This window comes from Panthera tigris, chromosome D3, assembly GCF_018350195.1.
Source record: "Panthera tigris isolate Pti1 chromosome D3, P.tigris_Pti1_mat1.1, whole genome shotgun sequence".
Lineage (NCBI taxonomy): Eukaryota > Metazoa > Chordata > Mammalia > Carnivora > Felidae > Panthera > Panthera tigris.
This window is the reverse complement of record NC_056671.1, coordinates 93,611,724-93,634,588: the sequence shown is the minus strand read 5'-3', so window position 1 is coordinate 93,634,588 and position 22,865 is coordinate 93,611,724. Positions and strand designations below refer to the sequence as shown.

The following is a 22,865-nucleotide window of genomic DNA, read 5'->3' as shown; positions in this document are numbered from 1 at the left end:
GAATTTTGTGAGGACCCTCTATACTGTTTTCCACAGCGGCTGCACCATTTCACATACCCGCCAACAGTGCACAGGGTTCCAGTTTCTCCCTGTCCTTGCCAACAATTGTTTCTGTTTTTTTGTTTTTAATTTATTTTGAGAGAGAGCGAGTACACGAGCACGAGCTGGGGAGGGGCAGAGAGAGAGGGAGAGAGAGAATCCCAAGCAGGCTCCAGGCTCAGTGCAGAGCCCGACGTGGGGCTCGATCTCACAAACTGGGAGAGCACGACCTGGCCGAAATCAAGAGTCGGATGCTCAAGTGACTGAGCTGCCCAGGTGCCCTGTGTTGTTTTGTTTTGTTTTTAAAAGCAGCTGTCCTAATGGTTGTGAAGTTGTATCTCATTTTGGTTTTGATTTTCATTTCCCTAATGATTAATAACATTGAATATCTTTTCATGTGCTTATTGGGCATCTATAGATGTCCTTTGGAGAGATGTCTGTTCAATTACGTTGCCCCTTAAAAAAATTTTTTTTTTGAGTTGTAAGCATTCTTTATATATTCTGGATACAAGTTCCTTATTGGATATCTGATTCACAAATATTTTCTCCCATTGCATGGGTTACCTTCTTACTCTGTTGATTATGTTATTTGAAACAGAACTATTTAAAAAATTTCAGTTTTTCAGCTTTATTGAGGTATTATTGACATATAACCTATTTAAGATGTACAATGTGATGACTTAACACACTTATATATTGTGATATAAGTACCACAGTAAGGTTCATTAATACTTCCATCCCTTTACATTATTTATTTATTTCTTTTTTTGGTGGAGGTAACATTTAAGATCTACTTTTTTTTTTAATGTTTATTTATTTTTGAGGGAGAGGGAGAGCATGAGTAGGGGAGGGGGAGAGAGAGAGGAGGTCAGAGGATCCGAAGCAGGCTCTGTGCTGACAGCAGCGAGCCTGTGGGGCTCGAACTCACGAATCGTGAGATCATGACCTGAGCTGAAATCAGGTGGTCAGCTGACTGAGCCACCCGGGCACCCCAGGATCTACTCCCTTAACACCTTTCTTTTTTTCCTTTTTTCTTTTTGAAGTAAACTCTGCACCCAACATGGGGCTTAAACTCATGACCCCGAGATCAAGAGTCGCACACTCCACCGACTGAGCCAGCCAGGTGCCTCAGCCACGTTCAAGTGTGTAATACAGTATTGTTGATTATAGTTACCATTCTGTACATTAGATGCCAGAACTTATTCATCTTACAGCTGGACGTCTGTGCCCTTTGACCAACATCTCCCTCCGTCCCCCACCCCCAGTGCTGGCAACCGCCATTCTGCTCTGTTTCTACAAGGTTGGCTTTTTTGGATTCTACATATGAGTGAGAATACACAGTGTTTGTCTTTCTCTGACTGATTTTACTTAGCATTATGCTCAAGGTTCTCAAGGTCTATGTATATTGCCACAAAAGCAAGATTTCCCTTTTTTATGGCTAAATAATAGTCTATTATGTATATACACCAGTCGTCTTTCTCCGTTCATCTCTTGGTGTGGACGCTTAGGTTGTTTCCATGTTTTGGCTATTGTAAATAGCGCTGCTGTGAACGTGGGGTGCAGATGTCTCTTCAAGATAGCGATTTCATTTCCTTTGGATAAATGCCCAGAGGGGAATTGCTGGATCATGTGTTTCTCTTTTTAATTTTTTGAGGAACCTCCATGTTGTGCACAGTGGCCACCCCAGTTAGCGTGGCCTTTTCTCCACATCCTCACCAACGCTGATCCCTTTTTTTTTTTTTTATTCTAGCCATTCTGACAGGTGTGAGATCGTATCTCATCGTGGTTTTGATTTGCATTTCCCTGATGAGTGATGTGGAGCCTCTTTTCATGTGTCTGTCGGCCATTTGTATGTCTTCTTTGGAAAAATACGTGTTCTAGTCCTCTAGTTTTTAATTGGGTTGTTTTGTTTCGTTTTTGTTTTTTGTTTCGGCTACTGAGTTGTATGAGTTTTGCATATATTTTGGGTATAAACCCCTTATAACATGACAGTCTGCAAACATTTTCTCCCATTCTGTTGGTCTCCTTTTCATTTTGCTGGTCGTTTCTTTTGTTCTGCAGAAGCCTTTCAGTTTGATGCAGTTCTGCTTGTTTATTTTTGCTTTGCATTTTTGGTGTCCTATCCAAAAATCGTTGCCAAGACCAATAATTTCGAAGAGTTTTTTTTTCCTAGAAACACAGAAGTTTATAATTTTGATACAGTCGAATTGGTCTATTTTCTCTTCTGTTGCTGTGTTTTTGTTCTCATATCTAAGGAGCTGTTGACAGATCCACTGTCCTGATGCTCTCCCTCTGTGTTCTCTGCTGAGAGTCTTACCGTTTTCTCTCTCATGTTTAGGTCTTTTTGAGATAATTTTTGTGTCTGCTAAGGTAAGGGTCCGGTCTCAGTCTTTTCTCAGAAATTTTGTAATAAAGGTATTCTGTTAGTCATTTGCCAGTTGACCTGCTCCTTGAGAACCTAAAAGAGAAAGGCTTGGGACCGATTGACCTCAGACCCTGTTTCCTAAAGCCCCCTGGACCTCACCTGGTGTCCTCAGCTCGCCTGTTCGTAGTCCATCCCTGTCCTGGCCCAGGTTCTCGGTTCTGACCCTGTTTTTTCCACTCCTTGGGCACAAAGTCAGGAACTTCATCCGGGTCTGAGATGCGCCCCCTTGTCACATCCTCTCATGACTTCATATTCTCTGTAGGGAACACCTCAGTGTTTGCCCCCAGCTCCCCTGCACGCTCAGGCCACCCCCGTGTTACAGCTGGGGTTTGTTCCTGAAGCAAGCCTGGCTCATACCCTGCCCTGCTCTAGGAGGTGACCCCCACTCTGGTGTGACGTCACACCTGCAAACCATGCCCCGCCTCCTGCCCGCGCTCCCCCTTTCTAGCTCAGACTCTGGGCAGTGTTCTCGCACAGAGTGAGGGAATGGAGCCGGAAGGGGTGGGGGGACGGGGCCGGCAGGACAGGCACACGTGTGCAGGTTGAATATTTCCCTGCCGACACTTCCCGGGCCCTGGAGGGCCGGACCCGCCGCCCCGTACTGGCGCCCATGCCTGCAGCCCTTGCTGGGTCATTTTCCTGGCAGGGCGCCCTGGCTCCAGATCCTGCCATTCTAAGGGCTGGGCCAGGATCGGGTGCATCCTGCACCCTCAAGCTCTCTTTCTATTTATCCCCATTTCCCTGACCTGCCCTGACGCCGCTTCTGTCCCCAGGACCTCCTGTGTTTATCTGCCAAAGCCCAAGAACTTCACGTAGTTTGCTGATTTGTGAGTGCTTATGGATTTGGTTTCTGCAGGACACATCTATCTGTCAGGCAAACGATAACATTCGATCGACTGTGTAGTGATGATAAGTACATACCTTTATTGGCCCTTATTATGGGCTGGGCACTTCATCGGGTTTGTAAGATTAACTCACGTAACCGTTAGAATAACCATAGGAGGTAGGTTACCTTATTCCTCTTTCACACCTGAAGACACCAAGACACCTGGTTAACTGATCCACTTGTGGAGGAAGGGGTGAGGATTCTAACCCAGGGAAGAGACTTCAGAGGCTCCGGTACAACCCCTGCACTATACTATCACAGGATTTAAGGATTTTAACGTCTTTACGGTGACTGATATCAAAGCTCCCTCACAAGGGCCCTGCCAAGAGCACACGGAGCCCCACAGCCCACGTCCATCTCACGTCCATTGACTTTGACCTCCTCGCTCCGCTCACGTCCTCTCCTCACGGTGCCCTGACCCGTACGCCTGGCTTACATTTGTCTCGCCTCTCGCCCTAGACTTTGACCCTCGCCACTTCTGGCACTGGAGCAGCTTCGGGGACTACGTGCAGTGTGTTGTGGCCTTCACGGGCGTGGCGGGCTACATCACGTACCTGTCCATCGACTCGGCCCTGTTTGTGGAGACCCTGGGCTTCCTGGCCGTGCTGACCGAGGCCATGCTGGGTGTCCCACAGCTCTACCGCAACTATCGCCACCAGTCCACTGAGGGAATGAGGTAGGCGGCCCCTGCGGCTCTCGCTGGACCCAGTGGTGCCAGTGCCTCCAAGTTGGTAAGAACGGAACGTGCACGAACACGGCTGCCGTGTTTTCGGTCACGCTTGTGAAACCGCCGGGTAAGGAGCAGTTTAGGTGTGAACACGTTGGCCCTTTGATGTCTGGGTGTGTGAGCAGAGACGTGAGTGTGGGGCGGGTCGGGGGAGGCCACGGCCCTCTCGCGAGGCAGGTGTGCGGTGCAGGATCTGAGCGCCACTCTTTCAGGCTGGCCCTGAAGCATGACGGTGGGAGGGACGTGCCGAGTGCAGAAGGGGGGGCGAGGGGACAGCGCTCTGGCTGCGGAGCACAGAGGTGCACTCAGCGGTGGGGGCCCTGTGTCATGGGATTCACTCTTGTCACGGCGGAGCAGGTGTGCCGATGCCATCCGTGACTTCAGATGTCCTCCGAGTAACGGGAGGCCGGTGGGGCGCCAGTCTTGAAGGCGTTGGGTAGGGCCCTCCCCTGGCCTGGCCTGATGAGAGTCACCTGTGCCATTGGAACGGGGTGTCCGTTGGAATCCCGGGGGCCCCCCGGGTTGGCCGGTTCAGAATCTTCGCCATTCCTACTGGTTGTTCCTCTGGCACTTGCTCGCTTCCTGCGATGGGGAGCTCCCTCCCCGTGCAGCACTTACAGCTGTGCAGGGCTCTCTTCGAGGGCTGTAGTAGTACCTGAACCTCTCATGCCTTCTTGCCTAGATCCATGCAGAGCCTCAGCCCCTCCCGAGGCGGTCGTGTGCGTGTGAAGGCAGCATCGTGGCCCTACCTCCCTGGGGGCCTCTTCTCACCCTCCTCAGGTGCATTGGCTCCCTCTCCCGTGATATGGCTTACAGGCCCTTCCCTACCCAGTTCTCCCTGGATGGGTGTCTGTTCCACTGAAGCAAGACAGGAGACGACGAGTGTGCACTTTCAGATACGAACGTGCGGCGGGAGGCCTGTCCGGTGGCTGGGGCGTGGCGTCCCCTCCCTGGGGACCCTCGGCACCTGCGGACTCACTGAGGCTGACCACCTGATTTGTGGCCACAGCGTGCTCAAAGTGGGCTCGTGTTGATCCCACACCTGCTGCTTCCAAGTCCACCTGCCTGCACCTGTGTGCTTGCTTGCACCTGCACCGTCACTGTTTACTCGTTAGATCCTGTAGGCAACTTACTGTATCCGGCATGTAGGGGATACCCGGGCAGCTGAATCCAACATTGTCTCAATTTTCCAAGTTCAACTTCTGTGATGGGAAAGAACCCTCCGTGGGTCAGAGGCAGGCCAGAGTGGAGGCTGCCAGCGCCCAAGGTTGGAGGCCGTGATCCACGGAGAGGAAGCTGAGTCCACAGACATCGCCAGAGGCAGGAGATTCAAGCTTCTTAATGTGGGAAATGACACAACAGCTTAATTCCCCCAGTGCCACTAAGAGCAGCTTGCGGGACACTCGGGAAATTACAAAAACAGTTCTAGTTATGGTAATATTAAGAGTGTAAAATACTTAGAAATTAACTTAACCAAGGAGGGGCGCCTGGGTGGCTCAGTCGGTTGAGCGTACGACTTGGGCTCAGGTCATGATCTCACGGTGTGTGAGCTCGAGCCCCACGTCGGGCTCTGTGCTGACGGCTCAGAGCCTAGAGCCTGCTTCGGATTCTGTGTCCCCCCACCTCTCTCCGTCCCACCCCCGCTTGTGCTCCGTCTCTCTCTGTCTTTCAAAAATGAGTAAACCTAAAAAAATTTTTTTTTTCTGAAAAAAAACTTAACCAAGGAGATAAAAGACTTGTACAATGAAAACTACAAAACAGTCTGCTGAAAGAAATTCAAGACATAAGTAAATGGAAAGACACCCCATGTTCATGGACTGGAAGACTCAATATTGTTATAATGTCAGTACTACCCAAAGCAATCTCAGATTTAATGGAATCCCTGTCGAAATCCCAGTGATTTTTTTTTTTTTTTTTTTTTTTTGCAGAAATAGAAAAACCAGGCCTAAAATTCATATGGAATATTAAGGGACCCCCAAATAGTCAAAACAATCTCGAACAGAACTAGAAGACTCATACTTTCAGATTTCAAAAATAACTAAAAAGTACAATAATCAAGACAGTGTGTTATTGGCATAAAGACAAAGAGACCAGGGGACTAGAGAGTCCTGAAATGACATTTACATATATGGTTAAGTGACTTTCGGAAAGGGTGCCAAGACCATTCATTGGAGAAAGGACAGTCTTTTCAACAAATGGTTCTGAGAAATGGGATATCCACATGCAAAAGAATGACATTAGACTCTTACCTGGCACCGTATACCAAAATTAACTCAAAATTGATCAAAGACCTGAATGTAAGACCTAAAGCAATGGAATTCTTAGAAGAAAACAGGAGAAAAGCATCATGACATTGGATTTGGCAGTGATTTCTTGGATGTGACACCAAAGGCACAGGAAACAACATAAAAACTACATGTTGGGCTTTATAAAATCTAAAAATTTGGGGGCACTTGGGTGGCTCAGTTGGTCGAGCGTCTGACTTTGGCTCAGGTCATGATCTCACAGTTCGTGAATTTGAGTCCCACATCGGGCTCGCTGCTGTCAGCCTGTCAATGCAGAGCCTGCTTTGGATCCTCTGTCCCTCTCTCTCTGCCCCTCCCCTGCTTGCGCTCTCCCCCACGTCCCCACTATCCTGGTGGGTGTCACGTGGGATCTTGTTGTGGTTTTGATTTGCATTTCCCTAATGACTAATGATGTTGAACATCCTTTCGTGTGCTTCTTGACCATTTATATGTCTATGGAGAGATAGCTGTTCAGACCTTTTGTCTATTTTTAAATTTGGTTGTTTGTCTTTTTATTACTGAGTTGTAGATTTCTTTATCCACACTGGATACCGGAACTCTGTCAGGTATATGATTTGCAAGTTTTTTCTCCCATCCTGTGGATTGTCTTCACTTTCCTGATATTTTCCTTTTCAGCACAAAAGATTTTTAAATTGAATGAAGTCCAGCATATTTGTGTGTGTGTGTGTGTGTGTGTGTGTGTGTGTGTGTGTGTGTGTGTTGCTTATGCTTTAGTTGTCATGCCCAAGAAACCATTGTCTGACCTAAGGTCACAAAAACCTACTCTTTTGGGATGTGTTTTGGGTGGAGTTTGATGGGTGGGAGGAGGGCAAGGTCTGGGCCTGGGCTCCTGAGGGGAGGGCTGGGGAGGCCACAGGGCTTGGCCTGCCTGACCTGTGTGCTGTGGGGAAGGCTTTCTGGACTGCGGGGCAGGGCAAGGATGAGGTGAGAGGTATTTTAGGAGTAGTCTGAGAGGAAAAAATGCAGGAGCCAAGAATGAGGTAATGGGAGCTGGGATTAAAATAGTGGGAGGGGGTAGGGATGGCCAGGTGTGGGAGGAGCTGGTGGCCTGACCGGGACTCCAGCTCCCAGGCTACCAGCCTGAGCAGGAAGGACATGGCCTGGGGCCTGGGAGGCGACCAGCTGGGCTTCCTGCGTTGTGGAAACCCTGGGCTCCGTGTAGGAGGAGGAGTCGGGGTCTCCCTTGGGTGGCACTCGAGACACCCCAGACATACTGAAGAGTGATAGCCCGACCTCTGCGGCTCGCTCCTCTGTCCCATAGCTGCTGCAAGGGATGGGAATTCACAGCTCACTGAAGGTCCTGGGAGTCTTGGGGGCAGGGCACCACACAGTCTTGGGGTGACAACGTGAGCTTGTACATCAGAGTCCTTGCTGTCTGCACAGGGGCGTTCCTTCCCGATAAGCAGATTGCTCAGGGTGTTGGTTTTCTCCTGCACCAGACGGGGCGGGAACAACTTGGTTAATATTTGACCTAGGCGGCTGGTCGTGGGACCTCAGCGAGGCTGTCACATTCCTGACCCCGAGCCATAGCTGACTCAAGGGCCGAGGCTGGGTGAGGCGTCTGGTCTGTGCGGCTAAAAATGTTCTTTACATCAGGTGACCTCACGTCTGAGCGGTGACCGCACGTCTGCACGTGCACCTGTGCACTCAGGACGCAGAGGGGCTCTGACAGGGCGCCAGGGGAGGGGTGGCCTCGGGTACTGGGACTGACCTCAGCTGCATTTTCTGCCTGCCCCATAGGGAGTGCCGCTGTGTGGAGTCCTGTCTCTCTCCGAGCCACCAGTGGAGGGAGGGGCCAGCTTCTGGCCAGGGGGCCATCAAAGGACCGGCACCCTCACCCCAGGAATGGCCTGGCCCTGAGGGGCTGGGGACACAGGGCTTTTCCAGGCTGGTGTCACTCCGGCTCTGGCTGCAACCCCAAAGCCCCACTTGAGAAGGCTCCAGCCCGGCCGTCTGCCTGACCCTGCTGCCTGAGCTGGAACTGTCTCTGTGGCTCGTTAGGCTTTCCTTGTGTTTTGAGGAGGGTCTTTCAGTCCCCTCCTAAACTTGGGTATCTCTGGGGGAGACCGTGCCTTGAGCTCTTAGTCCGTAGAATGGAACGAGCCTCTTCCTCTGAGCGCCCGTTGCTTCCCTCCTGTCTTCATGGCAGAAACCTCGCTTGCCTTCGGAGCTCTCCTTGAGGTGCTTGCTTTGTGGCTGTGGGTTTTCCTCGGAAAGTGTGGTGTTGTGAGTGTGGGGGCTGTGAGCAGCTTGGACAGGCCGGCCCTCCGCGGTGCAGTTCACTCCGTGCACCCGGGCCCCAGTCTGCCAGGTGCCTGCGGCCTCCTGGTGGCCCAGCCCAGGCCTGGAGGGGACCGCGTGCTGTCAGCTCTGTCCCCCGTTCACACCGCTTCCCTCACTCAGCTCGTCTCCGTGCTGTGCCCCCCATCTCCACGGTTCCCCCAGTTCTAACGGTGCCATTAGCCCAAGTCCCTGCCCTGCAGCCCCACTGAGGCCCTGAGCCATGATGCCGAGTCACCCACAGGCAGACATCCCCAGCTGGTGCTGCAGACCAGGACAGTTCAGACCGAGAGAGAGGCACGGGGTGGGAAGTGGAGGGTTTTGATTACCGCAGGTGACAAATCCCCATGGGAAATGTCACAGCAGCCAGCACCGTCCCTCCTGCTCCTCAGCCATGCTGCCCAGGGTGGACTAGGTCCGATGTCCACAGGGACCAGTTGGGGAAGGTGGCCAGTGGCAGAATGCAGACCCAAACTTCCAATCTCGGATCTTTCCCACGAGGCTGCACGGGGCAAGCCCGTCTCTCCCCCTGAGCACAACTGCAGGCCTGGACAGAAGGCACGGAGCAGCTGTGGGGACTCCAAGAAGTCAGCCGGCGCGGGCAGGTCACGGGAAGGAGACCACAACTTGACACATGGATGACTGACCTGAGTTCCGTTTTCCCGTCCATCTCTGCCAGCCTGGAACTCAGCACTGTGCCCTGGGTAGGGTGGAAAGAGCTCCACGAGGGGCCTCCTCCACTGGTCCCAGCGTGGGGCAGGGCCCCCTCCAGGGCAGAGAGTGAGGAGACGCCCGAGGTTGTTGTCGTTGATGTTTTGGCCTTGCTCTTATGTCCTGGCTCCAGGCAAGTCCCAATCCTGAAGGGCTGTCTGCCGAGCTGGGGCCGTGTGAGCGGTGGCTGGACAGACACCTGCCCCTGAGAGTAAAGGGGAATCCTGTGGCTCTTTCCCTCCACCCTGCCACCACGTGGACCTGGACACTAAAGCCCTGGCTTTCCAGCCAGAGGACCTGGGAAAGGAGTGTCCCCGAGGCACAGAGTCAGGGAGATGGACAGGAACATCTTGGGACAGGGATCCTGTGAAGTTGCGTGTGACTCCTGGGCTCACGCCAAGCTATGCATGCATGGACTTGGCCCTAACCTACATCCCAAAGGCGTTGAAAACTGAATGTTGGGGAGGACCACCACCCACATCCCAGCCCGGCCACTGAGTGCTGCCTGCACAGTCCGGACCCAGGTGGTTCTGCCGAGGCCTTGAAAACTGAGCTGAATTGACCTGCAGCCCACATCAGCTGCTGTTAGAACACAAGACCCGACATTCTCCATAGGGTTTAATAAGGCATCCAGTCTCATTATATGTTAACAATGTCCAGGATACAAACCAAAATTACTCAACATATGAAGGAACCGGGAAGATCTCAGCAGCTGTCAAAGGACACGGGAACCAGCTGACAACAAGGACCGTGAACCAGGTGACAGAGGCACTGCGGTCACTGGAAACCACTCTAGAGAGCGAGAGCGGACACTCTGGAGATGAATGAAAAACAGAACATCTCCGCAAAGACGTGGAAGCTATAAGAAAGAACCAAATAGAAGATCTTAAATTAAAAAATACAGACAACCAAATAAAAATGTACTTCGTGAGTTCAGTAGCAGAATGAAGGTAACAGGAGAAAGAGTCTGAACCTGAAGACAGATCGATAAAAATCGTACATTCTCAACAACAGAGAAAAACTGGGGGTAAAAGTGGACGTAGGGACAGCACCAAAAGATCTAACATTGATGTCGTCTGAGTTTAGGAGAGGAGTGTGGAGCAGACAAAAATAGTTAAATAATGGCTGAAAATTTTCCAAATTTGATGTTAGGTAAACACAGATTTCAGACGTTTGGCAAATCCCAAACATGTATCACATCACAATCTGCTAAAAACCAACGTTAAATGTGGAAAGCAGCCAGAAAAAGATCTGTTATATGTAATAAATCTGGATTTTCAAAATGCAGAATTAGTTATCAGCTAACTCAGAACAAACATTTTGAAATACTACGTGAGCCAACACTACAGGCCAAGTGAGATGTATCCGTGGGCTGTTTGGACGTGGATGCCTGCCCACAGACAAGCTGGGTGGAGCTCGGCCTTAGGCCATTTCCCCAGCGACCGTCCCCGAGAACCTCAGGCTGTTTTCTCCGCTTCCGTCGGTCCTGCATGGCCAGTGTGACACTTCAGCGGGCGGAGGATGGGACCAAGAGCCGTGTTTGAGCGCCTGCTGCCTCCATGCGCTGGGGTTCAGGAGACGGGGCTCCTCACCCCGGTTCTGTCGGAACCAGCCTGGGGCTTGAGGTTGTCCGAACGCCAGGGCTCCGGGGTGGAGGAGTGCCCACTTGCAAGAGCCCAGCGCCTGCCTCGCCCTCGACGTAAGTTCTTCTCCGTCTGGTGCTTGCGGCTCTGACAGGCACCCTGTCTGCTTGGGGAACTTCACCGTCCTTCCTGCTGCCTGGTGGCACCACCCCCAAACCCTGTGGCCTGGTTTCATTGGTTGGAGAAGGTTCGGCCTGCTGGCGGAGGCGGTCCGATTTAAACATAGCATACGCGGGAAGGCACAGCGGTGTTCCGCTCGTCGCTCGGGGAGCCAGGGCTCGGTGGTGTGCATGTGGGCTGTGGGCAGTGACGTGAGTGACAGTTCCCTCTTTACTCACCAAGGGTCCCTGTCCCCCTACAGACGGGTCTGAGGTGTCTGAGGGGGGTCGGCGTCCGTGACCAGGAAGGGAATCACCCTCCAGTGAGCTTTCACGTGGGGCGGGGGGGGTCTGGCCGGGCAGGGATTTCCGAGAGTGGCCGGCTTTGCTCCGCTTCTCCTGGCAGCCCCTGCTTTTGTCCCCTGGGTGCAGACCGGGGGCTCCGCGGCCAGGAGGGGAAAGCTGAGGCTGAGGGGGCCACCACCTGTCCTGGGCAAGGCTCCTGTGGCCGAGTGCGGCCGTCCTGAGGTCCTGTGGCTGTGGCTGCTGCCCCTGCCTGGTCGACTCCCTGGGATGCAGCGTGGGGAGGGGTGGTCTCCCCTGTGCTAAGGCCACGGCGAGTCTCCTGAGGGGCACGTGACAGACGTGCCCGCAGCCGCGAGGGGCAGAGCACCTGTGAGGCCGTGGGGGCCCCACCGCTGTGTCGGCCTTTTCCTGCCCCGCACAGCTGAGGCGCCTCCGGCCGAAGGGCCTCCCTGTCCCCGTGGCGGGGCATGCAGGGCCCTCATGGCGAGGATGGGAGGGATGGGAGGGATGGGAGGGACGGGTTGGGGCCGGGTGTCCCCCGACTGCCCCGTCTGCTGAGCCCCCAGCCCCGTTTTGTTTCCTGACCGCTGGCTGGTGTCTCTGCAGCATCAAGATGGTGTTCATGTGGACCAGCGGGGACGCCTTCAAGACCGCCTACTTCCTGCTGAACGGCGCGCCCCTGCAGTTCTCCGTGTGTGGCCTGTTGCAGGTGCTGGTGGACCTGGCCATCCTGGGACAGGCCTACGCGTTCGCCCGCCATCCCCCGAAGCCCGCCCCCCACGCGGCGCACCCCGCCAGTGCCAAGGCCCTCTGAGGCAGCCGGGGAGGAGGACAAGGACGCGTGGCGGTCTCCAGCCGCAGGCGCCGCCCGGCCGCCCGGCCCCCCCGTCGGGGCGGGCAGGCACCGTGGCCCCAGAGGGGTCTCAGCCGTCGGGATCTCTGTCAGCCTCTGTGGGTCTGGGGTGGGCCGGTGGGGGGGCCTGGGTGCCGCCCTTTGTGCCCGCCCGCCCCGAGGACGGGCGCCAGTGGGGTTCACAGCGAGGGCTGGGCTGCAGCCGCTTTCGGGCGATGGAAAAGCGAGTGTTCTCTTCCTTCCTCTCACAAGACGCCTGTCTGCAGCCTGGAACGTGCTCACAAACCCGGGAAAGGCTGACCTGGGGCTGCGACAGGACAGAGGACACCATGAAGCCCCTCCGGAGTGCAGAGCCCGGTCTCAGAAGGGCCCGGGCGCAGAGCCCGCCTGATACATGTGGAAAGGAGGCCGTGAGGACGCGCGTCATGAGCATTCTTGATTATCCGGCCAGAGTTGGCCTTTTCGGGGCCACCTGCAGTCAGCTGCCTCATGGGACTCAGGACTCGGCCGTCAGCTCGGCAGTGGGGCCCAGGGCTGTCCTGTGGGCCCCCGGGCCTCACTGCTATGCTGGCTTCTTCCTGGCAGGCACCGGTGTGGACCCTGCTGGGGCTCAGGGGTGTGGTGGGGTGCCGGTGGCCCGCGTGTGCTCCCAGGAAAGCCAGGGGCCCGCGACCGGGTCCCCCAAGGAGAGCTGCCTTGCGGGGCGTTTTCCCCGTATCCTGGGGAATGCACGTGTCTGCAGCACACAGCCTTCCATCTTCGGGACGGGGGGCCGGTCTGCGGGCCAGGAGTGGGGACACGTGTGGCCCGTGTCCCTGCTGCCGAGCCAGTCCCACACCCCACACTCTGGGCCCTCAGGCCTGGGGTGACCTTCCGGGGTAGCGGGCCGGGCCCCGGCATCTCTGCCCGCCGAACCCCTGGTCCTCCACATCCCCTGCATCTGGCTGCGGTGGGGGCTGCTGGGTGACTCCGGTCGCCCCGTATTTCCCCCCTTCGCTGTCACGTGAGCATCTCGGCCGTGCCCAGCAGCCCTGGGCAAGCTCCCAGGCCCCCAGAGCCTGTGTTCTGGATGCTTCCACGTGGCTTCCCTTCTGCTGGGCAGAGGGGCAGCTCTCGGGGGGGGGGGGGGTTGACCGGGGTGCCACAGTCCTAGTGGTGTCTGCTGTGCACAGCCGTTCCCTCCTCCAGAGTTTTCCTCAAAAACTCCTGCGTGTTTGAGCGAGGATCCTGCCGAGTTAATGGCCTGTGAGATGACCTGGAAATGCTTAGTTTATAAAAATGAAGGGACATGTCTGCAGCAGTAATTGCCTCCGAATTAAAACGTCAGCGATTGCAGTGGTGACCGGCCGCGCCCAGGTGGGGGGTGGGGGGGCGCTCCGTTCTGTCAGCGTGGTGACTGTGAATCAATAAACCGCTCGCGGATCCAGTGTGGCCTCGTGAATGGACTCGGGAGCGAGGGCCCAGGACAGAGGGAGGAACCGGTCCCCGCCCTTACTTCACCTCAGGGTCTCCAGGGAAGGGTGGACGCCCCTTCCGTGGGGTGCGGCTGTCCTTGTGAGACCCGGGCTGCTCGCTCAGGTGCCCCCTCCCCAGGCAGGCCAGCCCCGGACCGGTGACGGCCCTGTGCCGACAGGGCCCCGACCGTGGAATGCTTTGGAAGGGCGGGAAGTGCCTTGTTTTAGGCCAAGAGCCGTGTCTCAAGAATAATCGACCGTTCTGTATGGCAAGTACGGACGAAGCTGTTTGCACTGAGCCATTTTCTTTTTTTTTCTTGGAGACAATTTACACTGGGGGGCAAGATACAAAAAATGTCAAAACCATACACAAAGTGAAGGTACGTGGAAGTGATAGTTTAAGTTTTGGGATGCGTCACCCCCCAGCCCTGGATTCTAGTCTGAGAGTGAGTCTGGTCTGGGGCCGATCCAAGGTGGTGACGCAGGTGTGGCCCTCGTTCCGGCAGCAGACATCCCCGGCGTGGGCCCTGGGGGCCGCTTACTGCCGCAGGACAACAGTCCTGCCTGGCGGTGGCTTTTTATTTGCTTTCTGATCATGTGTTACCTAAAATCAACTTAATTAAGTTAATGCATGCAGTGAAAACTTCCACAGTAAGATGAAAGGCGGTAAAATATACAAAGGTGTCTTTCTTGTGAACCCATCTGTGTTCCTGAAAACTCACCTGCGGCCTCTTCCTGCGGCTCCACTGACGAGCCACTGAGGGCAGTGGCACGGAGAGAGTGCCGTGTCCCTCTGAGGAGTCTCCGAGCAGAGAGCCTCTCAGAGCGGAGAGCCACGGGGCCATTGTCGCCCTGGCCGGGACAGCACGTGCCCTGAGCCCTGGACACAGCTGTCTGTCGGGGGGAGGGCACAGGTTTTAACGGCCCCACTTAAAAACAGGCGAAGGCCACCCTCCGCAGCCTTAGGCCTCCTGTTTGTTTTCATGGCCCTTCCTCTGACAGGACCGCATTTGGGAGGTGGGAGCAGTGCGGAGACGCTGTCACGGCTTCCGGGGTGAGCGCCACGGTCTAGCTCATCCTGCCGGGCCTCGGAGAACTTACACACACGGAGGCTTGTGAATGTGCTGTGGCCCTGCCCACGGCTCTGGGGCCACTTCTGCTGTCCCGGTCTCCAGCTGGCCAAGGACTGGAGAGAGAGAGAGAGAAAGAGAGAGAGAGAGAGAGAGGGATAGAGAGAGAGAGAGTGTGTGTGTGTGTGTGTGTGGTGCGTTTTTCCCAAAAGCAAAGTGTGTAGGGATCTTTTGGGCAGCAAGTATGGGGGAGGGTTTCAGACTCCCCAACACCGATGCTGGAGCTGGTTCCGTCCTGGGGCTGCCGTGCTCGGCCCGCACGGTTCTCCAGGTTGTCCAGAAGCACACAGTTCAGCCAGGGTGGGTGTGGGGGGAGCGGGTGGGTGTGATGGGCGTAGGTGGGGGGACGAGGCAGGGCTCAGGTACAAGAGGGAAAGCACTGTATATACACAAAGCGGCCCCGAGGGCAAGGGGGGGTGGTTTCTGGAACGTCACGGCCCCAAATCACACCCCTTACACACTCAGGACGGTTTCTGGTGAGCCAGAGGCCTCTGGCTGGCCTGCTGGTTTGGGACAAGTCACTGACCAGTGATCATAACCTGGTGTCAGAGCCTGCCTCCCGAGTCAGTGATACTCCGGGAGCTGGACAGTGCTCTCCGCATGATTCTGGAGGTGATAACGGCCACATTTCCGAACTGCCCCCCTTCATTGCCTTTGCGCATTTCGAACAGATTGGCAATGTCAGCGTCACGGTGTAGGGCTCGCACAATTCTATCCCACAGCAGATGTCTCAGTACAGATTTTGTCAGAGTGTGTGAGGGGGCAGTTGGTGGGGACCTGGCGAGTTCCCGGTCCCTGACCCAGAGGGGGAAAGTGAGGCCACAGGCAGCAGGGGCCTGCCCGGCGCCCAGCGGCAGGAGCGCGGACTGTGTGGAAGGGACGGCGATGGGGCTGGGGGGTGGGGAGGCGGGGTGGCTGGTACCGTGGGGGAGGGGAAAGCAAACCTGGGGCTCGCTGGGAAAAGTGCACCCCACGCAGAACGGCTGACAGGTGCCCCTCCTTCCTGGGACCTGTGGTGTTCCACGGGCTCTCCTAGTCTTGGGGGGGGGGGTACTCCTGGGCACCCACAGAACCACTGAGGCCCCGGGCTAGGAGGACAGGGGACAGGTCCCTCAGGGCATCCACCACCTCTGACCTGGTCCTGGAGAGACAACTCGGGTAATTTCTGGAGGTCTTCGTGGTGATGCTGAGCAAGCCCCACGGCACAGGAAAAAGCAGTTTGCCCCTGGGGCTCATCAGCCGAGCCAAATGAGGAGCAGAGGGGTGGGCACCCTGAGTGTGGCCTCCACGCGTGGGAACCCCACGGGCACCAGCTACGGCACCCGGGTTGAGCAAGACCCAATGCTGTCACTGCAAGAGCGCGGCCACCCTTGGTGTGTTTGTGGGTTCCCGAGCCCCATCCTCTGGGGGTTCAGCTAACCTGAAACATCAGGAAGAGGCAGGGCTAGGCTTCCGGGTTCAGCCTGCCGAGAGCCTGCACTCAGGGGGGCTCCCCTGGCCCCCAGTTCCCTGCCCTCTCTCCTGGCAGAGCCCTGCTGGCCTCTGCTTGAGTACGTGGACCCAGGAAGGAAGGAGTAGGGGAGCCTGCCCCAGGGAGTGCGGGTTCCAGGGCAGGAGCCCAGCCTCCCACCTGCCAGGAGCCTGCCCCAGGGAGAAGCTCGGGCTGGGGGGGCAGGTGTCAGGCCGGGTGCGAATGGCCTGGTCTACTGTGGACAGAGCGTGTCCCCATCTGATACAAGGGGACCCTTTCTGCCTCAGGGAGCTGACGTGAGCATCCATGCGAGAGCAGACGGCGGGAGACAGCCTTCACCTGCATGTGGTTTGGGGACCCTCAGCTCATTCTGATCCCAGAACGTTTCTTGGCTGCTGGTAAGACCATTATTTCAGCCTCCCTACTCCTCACTGCCCTTGCCCACTTGGCACTGACCTATAGACTCCAGCGGTGGAGCCCAGGTACTTGTGTGTTTGTGAGTGTGTGAAAGTGAGGCTGGGGGTGAGGAGGAAGCAGATACAGGGGAAACTTGTCTGCCGAGAGGCCGTCCACCCCACCCCAGAGCTGGGGCTTGTTGTGTAAGCCCTGCAGTTCCAGCCCCCGGTTCTATTCCAGCCTAGTTCCCAGAGAATGACCAGCCCCCCGGCGCGGGGGGGGGGTGTGTCACAGTGTGGTTGCAGATTTAGGGACAGGGCTCTTCGCGGTAGGACTCGGAGGGGTACAACCTGGCTTTGCATGCAAGGGCTTTGTCCAGGCAGAGGTGCCCCGCCATCTGCACACACGGACTTCCCTGCGATGGCAGGAAACCCCTTCCTGGCCTGGGAGCCCCTGTGCCTGGGGCAGACGCCGGTGCCGCCCACAGGAACTCAGCAGAGGTATGTGCAGGAGAGGTGGCACTTTTTATTGGTTGCGGTAGCATCTTAGGAAATGTCCCCAGAGCAAGGGTCCCACCCCAGCCCCACCCCAGCCTGTCCTGGCTCTGGCCTCGCACCAGGGCCCCTGCCAAAGCTGTGATGGTGGCAGGGTGGGTGCGGGTGTCAGCGGGTCCCGGGGCGGTGGGGGGGGGGGGGATGCTGCGGGTGATGGGTGATCCTCCCAGGGGCCTGTGGCAGCAACGTCTCCCATGTCATGGCCCGACTCATTAACATGAAAAAGTACAAAGTAACATGATTCGGAAAGTTCCATTCCTTCATGCCCGCAGCAGAAATAGGCTCATGCTTTGGTGAGGACGGGGTTCCAGCGGCTGCACACCCAGCCCCTCCCCCACGGCCCTTGGAGAACCAGGGGGTGTTCCTGAGGCACCCCGGAGGGTAAGCACGTCCAAGGCCAGCACAAGGGCCGGGAAGCATGCAGGCCTTGAGCTTTGCAGAGTCTTTTTCTGGGAGAGCCTGTGGGGGGAAGGGGGGGTCCAGGAAGCCCCCACGGAGCTGGCCTGCGGGAGGGAGGTCAGAGGTCTGGGCGTGGGTGGCCGTGTGGATGTGACACCTCTGCCCCTGTCCCTGTCGGGGGTGTGGGCTTCAGCAGCGCGTCATGTGCAGGCAGGGGCTCCCTCGCGGTGGGGCTCGGCCCCTAGACCCCCTGTGGCCGGCTGGTCCTCAGGGAACTCCCCTACCCGCCCCCTCCGCGCCCTCCCCCCCCCCCCCCCCCCCCCCGCCCGCCCCGGGCCAGCCGCAGAGCCTTCTGGCATTTGCTGCAAGCTCGGAGTTTCTGGGCCAGAGGCCGAGCTCCAAAGGGAAGGCGGAAAGCGGATGAGGGAACGACCGGGCTGGAAGCGCTGTTCGCCCGCACCTCGCTGGCTCGAGCGACATGCAGTGGACAGCCCGCGGGGGGGGGGGGCGCGGGGCGGCCGTACGGGGTGGGCCCTCCCCTCCCTTCCCCTCCCCCGTCTCCACCCCCCCCCCCCCCCCGCCGGGTCGCGCGGCGGGCGGGAGGAGAGGCGAAGGCTCTACTTCTGCAGAGGCTCTTCGGGAGCGGCCCCCGGGCCCGGGCGGCAGCCGTGGCCGCCCCCGGGCCCCTGCGCGCCGTCCTCGGTGGCGGGGGCCGAGCGCGTGCTGTCCGAGCGCGTGCTGTCGTCGCGCGGGGCCCGCTCGGGGCCCACGGCGCGCCGCTGCTGCTCCTTGAGCTCCGAGTAGGAGCGCGAGAAGGTGTGGAAGATGGACGTGGCCGGGAAGGCCATGAGCAGGATGCCGCTGAGGATGCTGCTGAGCGCCACCACCTGGCCGGGCAGGCTGCGGGGCACCATGTCGCCGTAGCCCACGGTGGTCATGGAGATGACGGCCCACCAGTAGCTGGCCGGCACGCTGGAGAAGTCGCGGCGCGCGCCCAGCTCGCGCTCGGCCAGGTGCACGAGCGGCGCGAACAGGGCCAGGGCCACGCACAGGAACAGCAGCAGCAGCCCGAACTCGCGCGCGCAGCGGCGCACCGTGAGGCCGAGCGAGCGCAGCCCGAGCGAGTGGCGCGCCAGACGCATGACGTAGAGCACGCGCAGCGCCCGCAGCAGGCGCAGCGCCAGCCCCGCGCGCTCCAGCAGCGCCGCGCCGCCCGCGCCCGCGCCCGCGCCGCCCGCCGCCAGCCCCGCGAGCAGCGACACGTAGAAGGGCAGGATGGCCAGGATGTCGATGATGTTGAGCGGCGTCCGCAGGAAGGCGCACTTGCTCTCGGCGCGCAGCGAGCGCAGCAGGAACTCGAAGGAGAACCAGGCCACGCACACCGTCTCCAGCACGAACAGGCTGCGGCACTTGGGGGAGCACTCGCCCTGCGGAGGAGAGGGGGCGGGGGGTCACGCCCGGGCCGCCCTTCCCGGCGGGACCCCGACCCTCGCCGGAGCGCCGCCGATGGGGGCGGGGGCGGGGGGGGGGGCGGTTCCTGTGCGGGACGGTCCCGATCCCGCCGGAGGAGGCTGGCTTCCAGATCGGGGGCGGGGCGAGGAGCTCTGCCCACGGCCCCCGGCGCCGCAGGGAAACGTCACTGAAGCCTCTGCAAACGGGCCGCGGGGCAAACTGCAAATGGAACATCTCTTCGAGAAAATGGAGGAAGTTTCGCTTAAAAAGCAGAGAGGAGGAGCCCCTCCCCACCCCCACCCGGGCTCAGGGAGGACACCCCACTGCCCAGCGCCGCGGGGCTCCCCCTGGGGGAGTGCGCTTGAGAGGGGCGCCCTGTCCCTGGGCTTGCGGGGTCGCTCCGCGCCCCGCCCTCAGCTGAGAGAACGGGAGTCACCAAAGCCCCCATTCCCAACTCCCCAGCCCCTGCGCGGAGGTTTTGCCTGGGGGCAGAAGCCGGCTCCCAAAGCAGCTCATTTCTTGCACAGGCTTCATTTGTAACACGGCAGGGAGAAGTTCCACTTTGGAGGGGTTCTCCGGAACCGTGCGGGTGGTAGTGAAGGAAAATGGGAGGACATTCAGACCGTGGGCGTCCCCAGACTGTGCCTCCGGAGGGGCAGCGTCAGGGGCTCAGCTCTGTGTGTGTCTGGGTGCGTGGGGAGGGCAAGGATATACTCCACCAAAACAATCCGGCCAATCACTAAACAAATGGGCAAATAACAGTAGCCCTGAAAAAAAGGGGGGGGGGGTGTATTACCCAGGGCTGCTACAGTGTACTACGTAAAATGCCCAGTTTCCAATGAAAAAGTCATGTCAGGCAAAGACACAGTAAAGTATGATCCACACAGCAGAAAAAAATCAGGCAACAGAAACTGCGTTTGAGAGGCCCCCAATGTCGGATTTTTCAAAGGAGCGTCACCGATGTGCTCACGGAACCAGAGGCAGATGGAAGAGGTGAAAGGTGCGATGACAAATCCATTGCCTCGAATGGAGAATATCAACAAGGAGAAACGTTTTAAAACAACCACATGGAGATTTTGGAGTTGAAAAGTACAAGGAGATATCACGGGAGGAGCTCCACAGTAAGATGTGAACCGTCAGAAGAACGAACTGGTGAACTAGAAGATTATGCGAGAAGAGAGAAGGGGGACCGCGGAGAGTGTGAAAAGTGTGGGGCGAGTTTGTAAAACGCCAGTGCGGAAGGAGCGGGGAGGGGGCGGAGGAGACACACGCTTTTAGAAATAAATAAGGGCTGAAAAGTCACCAAATCTATGGAAACACAGTGACCTGCACATCCCGGGAGCTCCACGGATCGCAAGCAGGCGAAATGCAGAGCCGCCCCACCCCCTACCCCAACCCCGGGCAGGCAGAAGCGGCGTGTCCTCGCAAAGTGACCCGGATCAGGCTAACATCTCAGCAGAAGCAGCGCAGGCCAGAATGCCGTGGGGAAACGTGTTCAAAGTGCTCGGGAAAGGTGGCCATCGAGGATCCTGTACCCAAGCAAAGCCGTCATTCGAGGGTGAGGGTGAAATACAGACTTTCCCAGAGAAGCAAAAACTGAAAGAATCTGCTTCTAGCGCAGCTGCCCTGCAAAAATTCAGAAGGAAGTTCTTTAGGCTGAAGATCCCAGCATCTTCATGACCTTGGATTTGGCAAAACATTCTTAGAGATGACGCCAAACACATGAGCAAGCAAGACAAAATAGATGCATTTAATCAAGATTTAAGACTCCTGGCTTCAAAGGACACTGTACGGCCTGAATTGTTTCTCTTCAAAATCCGTATGTTCAAGCCCTGACCCAGAGCACCTAGAAAGGGGACTGTATTGGGACACAGGATCTTTTTTTTTTTTTTTAATGTTTTACCTATTTTTGAGAAAGAGAGAGAGAGAGAAAGCATGCGTGAGTGGGGGAGGGGCAGAGAGGGCGACAGAGGATCGGAAACAGGATTTGCACTGATAGCAGTGAGACCCATACGGGGCTCGAACTCACGAGACCATGACCTGAGCCAAAGTCGGACGCTCAACCGACTGAGCCCCCCCAGGTGCCCCTGGACATAGAGTCTTGATTAAGGAGGTGACTCAAGTTCCATGAGGTCACGAGGGTGGCCCTAATACAACATGACTGACGTGTCTATAAAAAGAGGAGATCAGGGCACAGTCTCACACGGAGGTCATGGGAAAGAGAGTGTCTACAGGCCACAGAGAGAGGCTTCAGGAGAACCCGGCCCTGCTGACACCTTGACCTCAGACTTCCAGCCTCCAGACCTGTGAGAAAATAGGTTTCCATCGTTTCAGCCACACGGTCTGCGGTCCTTTGTTGCAGCGGCTGGAGCAACTATTCCAGACACCATCTGAAAGCAAAGGACCCAGAGGGCGGGAGAAGATATTTGCAAGCGATACATCTGATGAGGGAGTTGTGTCTAGAATATATAAAGCATTCCTACAACTCAACAATTAAAAGCCCCGATTAAGAGATGGGCAAAGGAATAGACATTTTGAGAAAGATACACGAACAGCCAAGAAGCCCGTGAAAAGATGCTCAACATCATTAATCATGAGGGAAATGCAAATTGAAACCACCAAGAGATACCGTTTCCCTCCCCCCGGGACGGCTGGAATGAGCCCAGCGAGTGTTGGGGGGCGTGGAGGAAATGGGGCTCTCACGCACAGCTGGCGCGGCATGACACAGTCCGGCCACTTTGGAAGAGAGTCTGGCACTCCTCACGCAGCTAAACGTGGCATTCCCACACGCCCCAGCGATTCCACTCCTGGGCGTGCGCCCAAGAGAGGTGAGCACACGTGCGCACAAAAGCGCGCACCGGGGTTCGCCAGGGGGTGCCGCACGAGCCAACCCGAATGTCCACCGGCGGACTGAAGGGTAAACACAACTTGCTGAATCCATACAGTGGGTACCACTGGGCCATCAAAAGGGACGGGTACTGATTCGTGTGCAACACGGGCAGATCTTCACAGATGTGACCCGAAGGATGCCAGCCACGGAGGGCCTGCTGTCTGATGCTGCTCCCGCCGGAGCCCAGGACACGGAACGCGTGAAGACAGATTAGTGGCTGTGCAGGGCTCGGGGGGGAGGGGGGGAAGGGGGCTGAGTGCTAGAGGCACCGGTCTCCCTTGGGGTGATAGACACGTTCAAAAATTAGATTGTGGTGATGGGCGCACAGCGCTGTGAATGTACTAAAGACCACTGAACCGCTCACTCTAAACGGCTGAATTGTATGGCATGTGAATTATAGATCGGTAAAGCTGTTTTGAAAGAACACTTAGTCTCTAGGCAAACCTGAGTGTGTGGGGGGGTCCCAGTGCCGGGGCCTTCCCGGACATCTGCTGATGCAGCGGAAGGCAGAACGTGCGGACCTTTGCAAGCCCCCAGCTGCTGGCGGGCCCTGGTCTGGCCCCGTCTCACCTCTGACCCTGAACCCCCACCTGGAGTGAACCCCCTCCCCGGGGGCTGGAGAGAACACGCCAGACTCAGCCGATGCCCGCGTGCTCTCGTGGACCCACCCCATGCTGGAGGAGAGAGGGACCGGGGGCCTTGCGCTGTCCCCCACTGGCTCACGTCCCTCACACTTGACACTTGCCCGGCTCCTGAGCCCTCTCCGGGGGGCCAGTCCTGGCGAGTTTCTGTCACCCACAGACAGCTGCTGCTGCTTCAAATGGGGGCAGGTGGTGGCTTGCGAT

The 22,865-nt window shown here is 57.1% G+C and overlaps 2 protein-coding genes across 8 annotated transcripts in view; one reads left to right on the top strand and one right to left on the bottom strand.

Annotated features, from left to right (window-relative positions):
• SLC66A2 (solute carrier family 66 member 2) overlaps nt 1-13,700 on the top strand; it is a 52,311-nt gene extending 38,611 nt beyond the window's left edge. For 4 of the 7 annotated variants that reach the window (XM_042961438.1, XM_042961442.1, XM_042961440.1 and 1 more), the window contains 2 exons: nt 3,810-4,026; nt 12,028-13,700. In XM_042961438.1, the coding sequence (XP_042817372.1) occupies nt 3,810-4,026; nt 12,028-12,235 (425 nt within the window). In that variant the 3' untranslated portion in view covers nt 12,236-13,700. Of the gene's footprint in view, nt 1-3,809; nt 4,027-4,759; nt 4,858-12,027 lie in introns of all 7 variants that reach the window. The other 3 variants (XM_042961441.1, XM_042961443.1, XM_042961444.1) reach the window with 3 other exon arrangements.
• A 4,595-nt stretch (nt 13,701-18,295) lies between these two features.
• KCNG2 (potassium voltage-gated channel modifier subfamily G member 2) overlaps nt 18,296-22,865 on the bottom strand; it is a 43,326-nt gene continuing 38,756 nt past the window's right edge. The window contains exon 3 of the mRNA XM_042962738.1: nt 18,296-19,105. Within this exon, the coding sequence (XP_042818672.1) occupies nt 18,296-19,105 (810 nt within the window). The remainder of the gene's footprint in view (nt 19,106-22,865) is intronic.